The sequence below is a fragment of the Rhyacophila brunnea genome, unplaced genomic scaffold, assembly GCF_057557595.1.
Source record: "Rhyacophila brunnea isolate RB1 unplaced genomic scaffold, BYU_Rbru_1.0 scaffold_13, whole genome shotgun sequence".
In the NCBI taxonomy this organism is placed as follows: domain Eukaryota; kingdom Metazoa; phylum Arthropoda; class Insecta; order Trichoptera; family Rhyacophilidae; genus Rhyacophila; species Rhyacophila brunnea.
In genome coordinates, this window is record NW_028232785.1 from 39,630,657 (window position 1) to 39,644,786 (window position 14,130).

General features: G+C 33.7%; 1 protein-coding gene across 1 annotated transcript; it reads right to left on the bottom strand.

The window, feature by feature from the left end:
* Positions 1-10,123: 10,123 nt before the first annotated feature.
* On the bottom strand, positions 10,124-13,429 carry LOC147077494 (uncharacterized). Its single transcript, XM_085941576.1, has 3 exons — positions 13,220-13,429; positions 12,770-12,916; positions 10,124-11,218 (listed from the first exon to the last, which is right to left on the bottom strand). The coding sequence occupies exons 1-3, from the start codon at positions 13,364-13,366 to the stop codon at positions 11,027-11,029; spliced, it is 486 nt and encodes a 161-aa protein (XP_085797702.1). The 5' UTR covers positions 13,367-13,429; the 3' UTR covers positions 10,124-11,026.
* Between the last annotated feature and the right edge of the window lie 701 nt (positions 13,430-14,130).

The window sequence follows — 14,130 nt, forward strand, 5'->3', positions numbered from 1 at the left end:
TATCATTTGCTAAACATTGTAAATAAATGTCCATTTCTATTTAATTTGATTTTGAATTATATAAAAATAAATTTTATTTTTTCAAATTTAGTCGCGATGTTTTCACCGCGGCCAAAGTCGAATACCTTAAATAAATAAATTATGATATCAAATATTGTCATAATTAAAATCTAATGATCACGTTTTGTAAGTACTGATTGCACACACCTAAATTAAATAATAAATTAATGTTTTGAGTTATAATAAAAAGGGTGCGAATTTTTAGTACCTACTTTTGTAAAAGTTAGATGAAAGAAATTCGAAAATAGAAGTTCTGATAATGTAAGCCTAAGGGCTCGGTCGCTTTCCTAATTTACCAATAAAAAGTGCTCTTTAGACTTGTCAATTAACCCTGACAGATTAATATTAAATTACCCAAAATAGGTAATTTTCAAACTAGATAAATAAGTACTTGTTATAGAAATCTAACCTAAAACTAATGTTATACCTTTAAGTTGCAGGGATCTATAAATATAATTAAATAAATTTTAATCGTAACCCCTTCCGGCTATCCGTAATTAGCCCGCGAAAGTTCTGCATAAAAGAAACGGACAAGTTTGATTTCTACCATTCTCTTTGCGAATACGAAGCCGGTCGGTAGTTTTAATGATTCTCGTTCATGTTACGCTTTATTTGAAACGAAGATATTTTCATTTTTCCTTTCCGTTAGCTCGATAAACGAACTAACAGATATTTGGACAATTTGTGTCGAAAGCACTATAAGGACTTTTACGATTGTTATCAAACTTGCACCGCCTATAGGTATTAATTAATTATATATTTTTATTCTATTAAATTACTATAATTTTCCGGAAAAGCCGGGAAATAAATGGCTTTTCTATGATTGGTCCAAAACTTTGGCCATTAGCTCTGTGGAGGAGGTAGAACGATCTCCCATTGGTCCATATTTCGAATGACGTCAAAATCTCGGGTTTTTCCCGCTGTGGGTCTATATAACGTCTTGCTTTTTAAGTAGCTTCAGTCGCCGATTTTTCCATATCACCGTGAGGTTGTGCCCGAGAGCAAACCAAATTCACATAGTTTTAATTATTTTCGTGAAATAATTCGTTCACGAAAATACTCCCGACGCGTCACGAGTTGAAACGTCATCGCATATGACGCGTGATTCGGGTTGTCAGACGATATAGTAAACATATCGTCATAGTATCGCGTCATCCATTCGCGATCTATTCTTTATATATATATTTATATAAGAAGCATAGTTTCTTAAAGTTTACGAACGGCGGCTCATAGTTATAAGTGTGTGATCATACATAAATTAAATATAAAGAAATTATAATTAATTAACTTTATTTAATAATTAATTTAAATAAGTTTTATAAAATAATTAAGTAATTATTTGGAAATAAACTAAAGTGTATAATTGTCAACAAGCAATTAAATAAAATAAAATTAATTACTAAGAATAATTTAATGAATAAATTAAATGGAATAACTACAAGGAGTTTTATTTGAAAAATAATCTACGAAGTATTTTACGGAAAACTTCTGATCCGTAGACAGTGACAGGTGGTCAGCTGTCTTTGACATTTACGTAAATATTTACGAAAATAAATTCGATTTGAAAGTTAATCGGATAATTAATAACCTGGACGCCAACCTATTACTGGGTGGTGATTCTAAATAATAAAAAGTTAAATAATATCGATCAAGTGTATTCCAAAAGTGTCGATCAAGAACTTTAGTTGACCACCCTCTCCCAAATAGTACTGAGCTAGCCAAACAAAGGTTCTTATCGGTCCCAGGGCTGGACCGGTCGAAGACAGAGTACCTTTGGGACTATTCAGGGACTGTGGTATCGTCAATGTGTCATTTTATGTGTTTTGAGCCCACTAGATGTCAAGCATTTATACGAACATACACTGCATTTAAAGGGTTTTTCACCAGTATGTGTCGTTTTATGTTTTTTGAGATAACCAAGTTCTGAGCATCTATATACACATACATTGTCTTCATAAGGTTTTTCACCAGTATGTTTCATTTTATGTGTTCTGAGATGAACAAGTTGCAAGCATCTATATGAACATACATTACATTTATAGGGTTTTTCACCAGTATGTGTCATTTTATGTTTTTTAAGATCACCAAGTCGCGAGCATCTATATGAACATACATTGCATTTAAAAGGTTTTTCACCAGTATGTGTTATTTTATGTATCTTAAGATCACCAGGTTGCGAGCATTTATATGAACATACACTGCATTCATAAGGTTTTTCACCAGTATGTTTCATTTTATGTATTTTGAGATGACCAAGTCGCGAGCATCTATATGAACATACATTGCATTTATAAGGTTTATCACCAGTATGTGTCATTTTATGTTTTTTAAGATCACCAAGTCGCAAGCATCTATATGAACATACATTGCATTTAAAAGGTTTTTCACCAGTATGTGTCATTTTATGTATCTTAAGATCACCAGGTTGCGAGCATTTATATGAACATACACTGCATTCATAAGGTTTTTCACCAGTATGTTTCATTTTATGTATTTTGAGATGACCAAGTCGCGAGCATCTATATGAACATACATTGCATTTATAAGGTTTATCACCAGTATGTGTCATTTTATGTTTTTTAAGATCACCAAGTCGCGAGCATCTATATGAACATACATTGCATTTAAAAGGTTTTTCACCAGTATGTGTTATTTTATGTATCTTAAGATCACCAGGTTGCGAGCATTTATATGAACATACACTGCATTCATAAGGTTTTTCACCAGTATGTTTCATTTTATGTATTTTGAGATGACCAAGTTGGGAGCATCTATATGAACATACATTGCATTTATAAGGTTTATCACCAGTATGTGTCATTTTATGTTTTTTAAGATCACCAAGTCGCGAGCATCTATATGAACATACATTGCATTTATAAGGTTTTTCACCAGTATTTGCATATTTATTTACTTTAATATTACTATGTTGAGAAAATACGATGACTTGATTGTGATCATCAATCACGTCCATGTGAGCAATTTTATGAGATTTTAGAGCACTTCTGCTATCAAAAACTGCGCTACAAATGCAGCAAATTAAATTAAGTGAGAAATGGATTACTCTTCTTAGAATAAGGCGAAGTTCCTTCGGAGTATCTCGTACAAAAATTTCTTTTTTAATATCTTTCTCATCTATCGTGACTTCTGCATACTGCAACATTCTATCCTGGATTCCATCATCTGAGGATTGTTGACTGTCGCCTGTATCGTGATGTTCTGTGAAAAATCCCGTGGTAGAAACCTAGAATGAAATTCAATATTATGAATTATGTGTTATAATATTCCATTTGTTTTTTTTTCACTTTGCTTATCAGCATCTGCCGACATTATTAAATAACGAAGCGAGAGTAAAATGGCAATAGTGTCGTTGGAGAGTGTGCATAGGCTTTTGACACCAACACAAGAGCACCGACCTTCAGTTGGTGTTAGTGGAGGTGAACTTTTGACGTATTACTGCATATTTCAGCCTTATAATCAACCTGTCGCTTAATAAAATGACGTTAATCACCAATAAAAAACTAAAGTAAGAACCAAGGAGTAAGACCCGCAGTTCATACTGACCGGTTTAGCAACTACTCAGAATGGGCTGTGGATGCCAAAAGTCGACCTAAGCAGTAAGTATTATAGATGTAGTATAATATATATATATATATATAGTATATATATATAGGTATTACTCGTATGCATAACGAATTAATATGTATTTAAAATGTTTAATTGTACTGATAACATAAGATCACTCAACAAATTTAATATGCCATTACTCAATGTGTAGAATCATTTAAATTAACAATCATTATATAATTGCCATTATATTATAAGCAAAATGACGAATCAAATTACGTAGCTGTTATATACGAGAGTGGTCCTAGAAGTACCCGACCTAAGAAAGAAAACACAAAAAATTTGGGATTTTTTTTAGATCTTTACGTAGTCTTCTTTTAGGTCGATACACTTTTCTAGCGATGTTCAATAGCTTTGATACCCTGTTTATAGTGAGAATCGTCGAGCCCTTCAAAACAGCCATCAACCGCCTTCTCCACCTCTTCATTGTTGGCAAATCTTTCACCACCAAGCCATTTTTTGAAGTTTGGAAGCTGAAAATAATCCGAGGGGGCTAAATCTGTCGAATAGGGTGCGCGAGGAAGCAATTCGAATTTTAACTCATTGATTTTGGCCATCGCGATAACGGATGTGTGAACTGATGAATTGTCCCTATGAAACCAAACAATATTTTTCGCCAAATGTGGTTATTTTTTCTTGATTTCATCACTCAAATGCTGCAATAAGTTTGCATAATACACGCCGTTGATTGATTTTCCTTTCTGAAGATAATCAATGAAAATTACCCCACGCGCATCCTAAAAAACTGACGCAATGACCTTGCCTGCAGATGGAGCTGTCTTCGTCTTTGGAGCCGATTCTCCTCTTTCAGTCGATTGTTTTGACTGTGCTTTCATCTCAGGTGTGAAGTGATGGACCCATGTTTCATCCACGGTTATGATTAGATGCAAAAACTGTGATTATTGCTGTGAAACTTCGCCAAACACTCGATTGAAACATCCTCACGACGCTGTTTTTGTTCCATTGTGAGTAATCGCGGCGCCCACCTTGCGTACAGCTTTCTCATGTCAAAATTTTCAGTCGATATGTGATGTACAGCACTTGTTGAAATGCCAACCATGTCTAGTAGCTCGCGCAATTTTAATCGACGTTCATCCATTACCATTTTGTGGATTTTCGTCACTATTTCTGGCATGGTCACCTCATTTGGTCGACCACTGCGGTGTTCATCTTGGCAGCTCGTACAGCCTCGTTTAAGGGCGGACATGCTCAACGTAGGTCAAAATTGAGCTTTATTTGTATTTTCAAAGCATGATCCTGAACAATCCTTGACTGCATAAAGTATTTTTATTACATAAAATAGTATTCTTTTAAACCTCTCGCTCTTATGTTTTAGAATATAGTCATATTTCAGTACATGCATGTGCAGTGGTGTTAAGATTTTTTACATTTATTGATTTTCAAACGCATTTAAAAAACCATTAGTATAATTTATGTCGACATTATAATAGTGAAAGATTTACGATAAAACATTATATTGATAATATCTGTGATCCCAAATTTGACAAGAATTAGGCATTTTATTATTCAAAAAATTGGCAAGATTAACACATTTGAAGATTATTCTAAAGATACTAATTATAAGCTATGTCTTTGAACATTCAAGTGTGATAAACACATTTTACGAATAATGATTGTTTTATAATAATTATTGACCTAAGAATAAGGTAGTGTTTTTTTGAAATACGCCATTTCTTTTGGCATTTCCCAGTGGTTAAGCTACAAAATACGGCCGTACCCATAAATTGACATAATACAACTGAAGTAGGGAGTAAGATCATGTTAACGCGCGTGTTTGAACATGTACCTAACCGAAAAAAATCTTTTTTTTAAACGGTACATGTTACTGTTGTAAACAAAGGAGCAGACACCTCCAGAGTAAACTCTAGCGCCGCTTTGATATTGGTTGGACTGAAGCCCTTCAAATGAAAGTATTGTATAACATAAATATGACCAATTTTTTCCATGTTTACAAATTCACTGAGAGCGTTCACTGTTGATGGCTGACAAATAATTACTGAACAACGTAGCATCGTCAATAAGGATGGTACTTTCTATCATGGTCACTATTTTCAAACAACAACTGCTATATATACACGTCAGGTCAGGTACTTCTGGGACTACCCAAATAGAATCGTGTAAAAAGCAGCATATTTTTGAATGTATTATTATTATGCAAATTTACGTAAATTTAATAATAAAGTGCAAGCTCTCCTTCTTATAATTGTTGTATAACTCCGTATGTCAGACAGAGCCAGCGATCGGGCCAATTTTCCACAAACGTTTTGTTTAGAGTATAAGGTGCAGGGAGTGGAAGGAAAACACACTAAGTAGGTGGGCAATTTTCCATAAATAAACTCCACACATGTGAGCGAGATAATACCGTAATGCTAAAACAGAATTAATCAAAATTTCCTTGCAGATCAATTCTTTGTGATGCTATAATTGATTTATATAAACTTAGAAATAAGGCGAACATAAAAGTATTAAATTCTAATGGATTCAAGTTCTGTACTATTCCATTTAAGTCGTTTTTTGCGACCCGGGTTTCGCCTTTCGGCATCTTCAGGCGTCATGTATACTCACCAAAGGCAAACACACACTGACAACGAACACCCTTAACTCTACCTTATATAGTAAATCAATACAATAAAGTAGGTAAAAACTCCATTACCTACCTATTTAGTCAGAGGTTACAATAAACAAATTATGAATAGCTGAAGTGTCTAATTAGTAAGTAAAAAACCTAATTAGTAAAACCCTATTTAATAACAATACACTGGGCAGCATATTGTTATAATAAATCGTCAAACCTAATAATAGGTCAAAATTCTTTATAACAATAAAAATACTACACTCAAGAGGTGTAAATCGTCAATTCTAAGAAAAATAATTAATCGAGTTAACTAATGAGATATTAGTCTTTAATAATACTCTTATATGGTACCTACTTTTATAACATTATTTTTTAACAAAAACAAAATTATACATATAAACTCGCTTAATATAATATATAACTCACCTAATATTATAATATCTCTATATATATAAAAATCTCAAAAAATAATGTTATAAAAGTAGGTACCATATAAGAGTAATATTAAAGACTAATATAAACCTGTAGAGTTAAGGGTTTTCGTTGTCAGTGTGTGTTTGCCTTTGGTGAGTGTACATGACGCCTGAAGATGCTGAAAGGCGAAACCCGGGTCGCAAAAAACTAATTAAATGGAATAGTACATAGCTTGAATCCATTAGAATTTAAATTCAAATTCCATCAAGTACCTTCGGTCGAAAGTATTAATATTATAATAGTAATAACTAATAGACTAAGATAATCTTAAGCCTTTATAACGTTGTATCTATGCTTTAGACGAGTATGTCCGAACATAAGTAGAAATGAAAAATCATAGTTTGTAAAGCTCAAAACGGGACGATATTACAATAAAGTTTAAACGCACATCCTTACAAGTCCAGTCGATGAGCTAAGGGACCATTATGTATGTAAACTATTAACTTCTCTTATTCAAGATGTAACTATTTGAGAGGTAAAAATTTAATTCGCGCAGCGTATCTCTTCTTTTTCCGGTCAAACCTGATTGGCTCTCGTACATAGCTAGATGCCACGTACAGGTGTTGTAGGGAATGTTAAAGTATCAAACGTTCTTCCCCTGATTTCCCGAGCCTTCTCTAAAGTAGCTCGTTCATTAGCTATTAATTAAATCTATCTTTCATATACCTTTTTGGATAAATTTCTGTACAAGTACTAACCCCCATCCGCGAGTATACTCCTAGCGTTTTTCCTAGTTCTTCTTAGAACCGCTATAAGTAATAAGGGAAACATACGTGAGATTTTCAGTATATCTGCAAACCATTAGCATTCATATTATATTTACCTATCGTTGAAACCATTAAATTATCCATACAGAGATATACTCTCTATAGAGAGAGACAGGAGGAGTGTCTTTTTTTAAGCCATTTTCTCCCAAAGTCCCTCCGGGCGCCTATCAAAAGAGCCCGAATTTCTATAGAATTCAGTTCCGTTCAAGTGATATTCTCCAAAACACGCGCAGGATCTCTTCAGTGCAAACTTCGCACTTTTCGTAAAAGTCTTCGTAAACAGAAGCACTCACACATCCGAAAGTAAACCACTAACAAGTTTACCTGGCGATAATAATTATTAGTCATACTCCGATGACTCACCAGTATTAATGATCGCAAATAAGTTCCTAAGTACTTCGATCAGCCGTTCCGCCGCGAGTACATCCTAATTACGTGTGCGGTTCTCCAACTTTCTAATTAGCGACTCATACCTCTAAGCCGCCTAGTGTAAATCTAGACATTATAAATAATTATATAAATCGTTTCTATTCATTTTAATAAGGTGTAAAATTTAAGTTTTATAAATGAATAAATAAACATTTTATAAGTTTCATTATAAAACCGAGTTCCTTGAACAAAAGACAATTAGAAAAATTATATAAATATTTCTATAAATAAACTATAGACATTATTCAGACTTTTATAAGTTAATAAAAAGTAAATAAATAAATATATATAAATAAATTTGGACTTTAATACTCAATAAAATTCTACGAATAAGTTTCTATAATTATAAATATAAACTATATATAATTTTTTTACAGTTTTTCTAAGAACTATATTATACAATATATAAATTACTAGCTGACCCGGCGAACTTCGTACCGCCTCAGAATCAATAATCTTGTGTTAACTTATTAGCTAAATTAAATTCAGTTTTTTATTAAGTTAAAATGAATACTCAAATGAATAAGTTCAATAAATGTGCAAAAATCAAATCAAAATGAAAAGTAAATTATATTGAGCTATACACACTGTACACCCACGATGACCGCGTGGATTAAGCGCCGGTCTATAGTGTCGAGGGTCCCCAGGTTCAAATCCTGGGTCTGGTAAGTTCACATATTGTTTTTCAATTTGTTCATGAGTCAGAGTATGGTCCTAATAGGTTGAGCAAGTGGCTGACATCCATTTCTCGTAAATATAAAATCTGTTAATACAAACCTCCAATTTGTGGAGGCCCATATGATCCTATTAGGATCGGATATGGTCAAAAGAAAAAAAAGAATGTTATTCACGTGGCAGCAAGGCATTTGCTTTATTGAAGCGAATGGAAATGATTCGCGTAGCATTGTTGCACTACTTTATATTAAGCTATTTGCACTCGGGTCGATTCCCTTCATTGAATCACCTTGTGATATACGACATTTTTCGTTTTGTTGTCAGGTGCAAAAATGTACAAAGCAGATGGTTAGCCGACACATGAACATGCTACATACAATTGACCGTGAGAGAAACATTCATTTTATAGATTCAGGCCATAAACACGCAAGGATTGGCCTCGTAATTTGTTGATCGTCATGCCGAATGCAAGACGAATTAAAAATTGAATTCGTTTAAACTCGAACTATCGGTTGGGATCATCGAAATTTTCGGATTGAGAACTTCCTCACCTTTGAACATTCCTTTGATTATCGTCACGTGAATCACATTGCCCATGAGTTTTATTTTATTTATTTAGAAAGAGTATTACGGCATTGACAACTAACTCACCACCAAACGCGTTATGTTACATAGTTTTTGTTGGTTCAGATTTCAAAGCATGATGACTACTGAGCCATCCTTCAGTTGTAAATTGTGCGGTGGCAAGCCAGGCAGATCCAATGACTTTAAAAATTCAGTTGGATAGTTAGTTGCTTCGTCTTCGTTTGTTACACAGTCGGTTGATATGAAGGAATGCAGTGGACAAACGATTTGTTTTTGAATTGTGAAGTTTAAGTGATCCACATCTTTGTTCTTTGCCGCAGGAATGCTCGTTCACTCGACCAATTGTGCTTTTTGTGGTTAGCAATGATGTTCGGGAACACTTTCCTGATAAGTACGTCCTTAGTTGAGACGTAATTGCAAAAATTCAGCGGAAACGAAATCAATCCGTTCGATTCGACAGCGTGGTGTGTTATGTCCAAATACCCCTATGGAACAAGAACAAAAACAAAAATCTCGGCCCTTATTCTCCGGAGGCCAACCTGACACTGATCACGGCAGCAATCAGCAAGGGAAGGCAGAGGGTGCTAAGAATCCCCGGAAAGACGGTAACGGCTGCTTACCAATGACCATTGCCACCTATAACGCGAGAACATTATCCAGCAACGCCAAACTTCTAGAGCTCGAAGAAGACGAAACGGCCACAGGGTCGCCCTAAAAGCCGCTGGATTGACAAACTGGTAAAGTTCGGCGGAAATACGTGGCAGCGAACGACACAGGACCGAGAGAGTTGGAGAATGCTTGGGGAGGCCTTCATCCAGCAGTGGATTGACCCCGGCTGATGATGATATTTATTTGTATCATTTTTTTGTATATTTTTTATTATTATATTACGTAATATTTTTTTCTCTTTAAAACAGTCACGTGGCATATGTTCACCATCACTGCTATAAAATAATGATTAGTCAGCAGTAGGAGTCGCAGGAGAGGTAATACCACTTGTTGACGGCTAGTTTCCGAATGCTTAGGCTTGTACTTGAATCGATCGATTAAAGCGGACTATGGTACTGGGTGGTGTAAATTGGTACCTACATAACCTACGTTTTTAATTCGAATTTTGGAGTCCCGAACATACTTCAATTTAAATCTAGTACAATCTTAAAAAGCTTGACATAATCATAATTACTATTGATACTTATATCATTTTATAAAACGCGTTTCCTATCAGAAACAGTGATTTTTCAGATCTTTCACTCCATCGTGTACAATATAATTGTAATGTCATTTAACACTTTCTATAAACCTACTCGATATATCACAATTACAATTATTATTAGGTACTAAAAAACTATTAAAATCTGAAATAAGCACACTGGTGTACGTATGAAATTAACCAAAAAATAAACATGTATAGGATATCTAATTTATAAAATAGAAATAGTTCCAGGTTTAATATTTATTCAGAGTTCACAGAGATTAATTAAAAATAAAGGAGAATACTTCAAACGGTACCTTTACTAAAATAGATTAACAAGATAAGACTTATAGATAACCACAATTTACATTAGAAACGAATCTTGATAGTGTAAAGTGCTTAGTTTCAAAATTGAGGGCCCGTATGATCAAAATGGTCAGACCTAATCAGACTAAGCTGACTGGCCGTAAGACTGAGATAAAAATTACGGTATTAACATACAGTTAAATCCCAATCCGTCTATATAGCGCTTGCAGAATTTTCTTCCTTGAGAACAATTGCGGTAACCATATAAATTTTAATGCCATGTAGATATCGATGTTTCGAATATAAAAAAAATGTTTAAAAGTTGTGTATTAGTGAACCTGTAAATAAACGTACCTGGTCTACTGGGCTGTATTGTCGATTGGAGGAGCCGGGTTGAGGATTCTCATTAATGATTTGGCGAATTGCATCGTCAACAAATTCTTGTTTGATGATGACACCCTCATTATCATTCTCTGACCTTGTATTTATCAGGCTGTCTTCACACTCCTGAAAATAACAACATGATTAATAATATTATGTAACAGTATCACCATTATGATCAGCCAGAGTCAACCCATTTCTGGATAAGACCTGCCACAGCTGCATCCTCTGCTTTCAGTGACCACCAATGTACGACTGCATTTGGCAAGTGAATGTGTACTCACCGAAAGACATTCCAGCTAACTGCAGCACATCGCGTACTTTAATCTTCCTTTTGTAAACATATCGCACATTGAGATCTATAGGGTCGTAACTGCAAATAACATGATATTGTGTAATTTGAGTTTGAATGTAAAATAATTAACTATAATTTAATTAATTGCAGTAGGCTGCAAAAAATTGAACATGTTAGAATAATTTTGTGTACTTTACCCTACTGTAGTTCTTTAATATAAAAATATTTTTTTAAAAATTATATTGTGGATTTTTGCAGTTGCGGCCATATAGTTTGAGAATTGACGAACAAACTTGCATATGCGGCTTCATGGTTTTAATAGAAAAAAACCAAATGCTCCTTTTTCATATAAAATTTTATTAAAATTAGTATTTTATATAAAAAATCTTTTATTATAGAAATAAAAAATCAATAAAAATAATATAAAACATAGAGAAATAAAAGAAAACAATAAAAATAACTTAATGATAAATTATAAATATATTAAAAATAAAATCTGAAATATATTTTATTTCAATGTGGACAATTTAAAAAAATATATGTGTGTACTTATGTACGCACGTTAGAAGTTATACTTCGTTCGCGTAACAAAACAAAACTTGTGATAACCTAGATTCTCCGACTAGCTCTTAATTATCTTGTTAAATTAGACACGTAAGAAAATGGGCCGCCTATTGAAGCGCCGTTGGTTTATTTCTATATATTTTAACTTATATTACGAAATTATGTAAATATTTATCGTTTTTTTTTATTTTTAAAGTACCAACTGTCACTCTGGCGTTTAATAGTTATTTAAGGTAAGGAATTGCTGTTCGGTTATCAGGAATACAGCGGAAAACACATTTTGAAAATACCCGATATACTGGATTATTTGTTAGTTTGGGTTAGTTTAGGTTAGATTAGGTTAATAACCGAACAGTACCCATTAATTTGTTACAAAAAGTTATGGAAATAGAATTGGTCTATTCTCACTCCATTTCACGTAGATATTGTTTCCGTTTATAGTATTTTATGGCTGAAAGTAGTTTTTTATTATCTACCTAAAAAGGGCTCACGGGCGATTAATTATATTTACTAATAATCACATTAATTATTGCTTTACATTCGAATGATTGTGATGTATAAATCGCCATATTTAAATATACTTACGTGATTAAACAAAAGATTTATATACCTACTCAACACTGTCTCAAAATATCTGTTTTAGCAATCGCTAACAGCTCGAATCTACTCCGCAATCAATAAATGAAACAAGTTTGACTGAATTATATTATAATAGTTCCTTATGAAGTTTCAAAGATGCATTGCAAATTCAAACCTTCAATATAAGATGGTATCAAGGGAAGAAAACGGCACATATACCTACGTACAATTGAACATACCTGATGTATTGGCCTGTAATCTGAATATGAACAACCCGGTTGAGGATCATCATCATATAATGGGTGTGGTATATCTTCAATGATCTCGCGCTTGACGACAGCTGGTTGATTATCAGATGTTTTAGCGGAGAGTTCCGCTATAAGATTCTGAAAGAAGCATTATTACATTTTGTAAACACAGTAAAACCAGTTGCAGTTCACGAAACATCCATACAACGATGAACTTATAATAATTATATTTAACATGAATTAGTAGATAACCTAACTTATATCATACGTATGTACCATAGCTGTCAAATTGTATAAACATGTAATTTTTTGAAAGAAAGTTTAATAGCACCTTATATTCCTAAATAGTATGTAAAAAATCCACAGTTTACAATATTAAACTAATCATTGTTATTCCCAATCCAATGTAATTGTAAAATAATTTAGTTTCCAAAAACTAACCTCGAAATTGCAACTTGAAACGTCCGCATTCTCTTGCGTTACATGAAAGCGAGGGTCCGGGTTGTTCGGATGGCAAGTCAGCGTGTCAAACAAAGGCTTGCGTTCTATATCGGAGTGTTCTCCATCACATTCTTGCTTTAGATCCATGTTAAGTGTAAATACGGCAGGAACAACGTGACAAACAGGATAATTTTAGAAAAGTGTTGCCACAATACCGAAAAATGTTTTCCGTCGATACTAATATTTATAATAAATACAATAACACTTGACACGGGTGACACACTTCAATAATAATTATGTATGTTTTGTTGTCAAAATAAAACAATGGAGCGATAATGATAATCAGCATTTCCTCAATCATAACGAGATCAGCGCATCTCGGTTGTCAAATGGCAAAAGGGCCCATCTGCATTTTTTCTATTTTCAAGTTTTCTTTTACAGACGTTGTGAAAGACAATATTAAGTTTAAACGCGGCATAAGAACATATCTGTCAGTGCAATACAAACAAAATGCCACCCGTATTTTGAGCCAGGCACACGGACATTGGGTGTGATTTGCACCATGCACTTATAGACAAGAAAAAGTCAAAAGACATGGCCCTTTGACAATGTCTTGTTCGTTTTACTTAGGTACCTACTACTTGATCCTTGACTAAATGGGTAGGCAATAAAGTGTCCCAACTACTGCAAGCGCTGAATAGGTACAATAACACTTGACACATTTCAATATGAATTAAGTATTTTTATGTTTTGTTGTCAAAACAAAACAATGGAGCGAAAACGAAAACATTTCCTCAATCATAACGAGATCAGCGCATCTCAATATTCAAAAGGCAAAACGTTGTTAAATAGTAAGTACAATAATAATCTTCAACGTGGCAAGTGAACATATCCGTCAGTGCAATTAATAC

Excerpts from the sequence above, each read along its gene's own strand:
- LOC147077494 (XM_085941576.1), bottom strand. The coding sequence starts at position 13,366 with ATGGATCTAAAGCAAGAATGTGATGGAGAACACTCCGATATAGAACGC. Across the intron at positions 12,917-13,219 it reads TTTCAAGTTGCAATTTCGAG|AATCTTATAGCGGAACTCTC; the intron begins GTTAGTTTTTGG and ends TGCTTCTTTCAG. Across the intron at positions 11,219-12,769 it reads ATTACAGGCCAATACATCAG|GAGTGTGAAGACAGCCTGAT; the intron begins GTATGTTCAATT and ends TGTTATTTTCAG.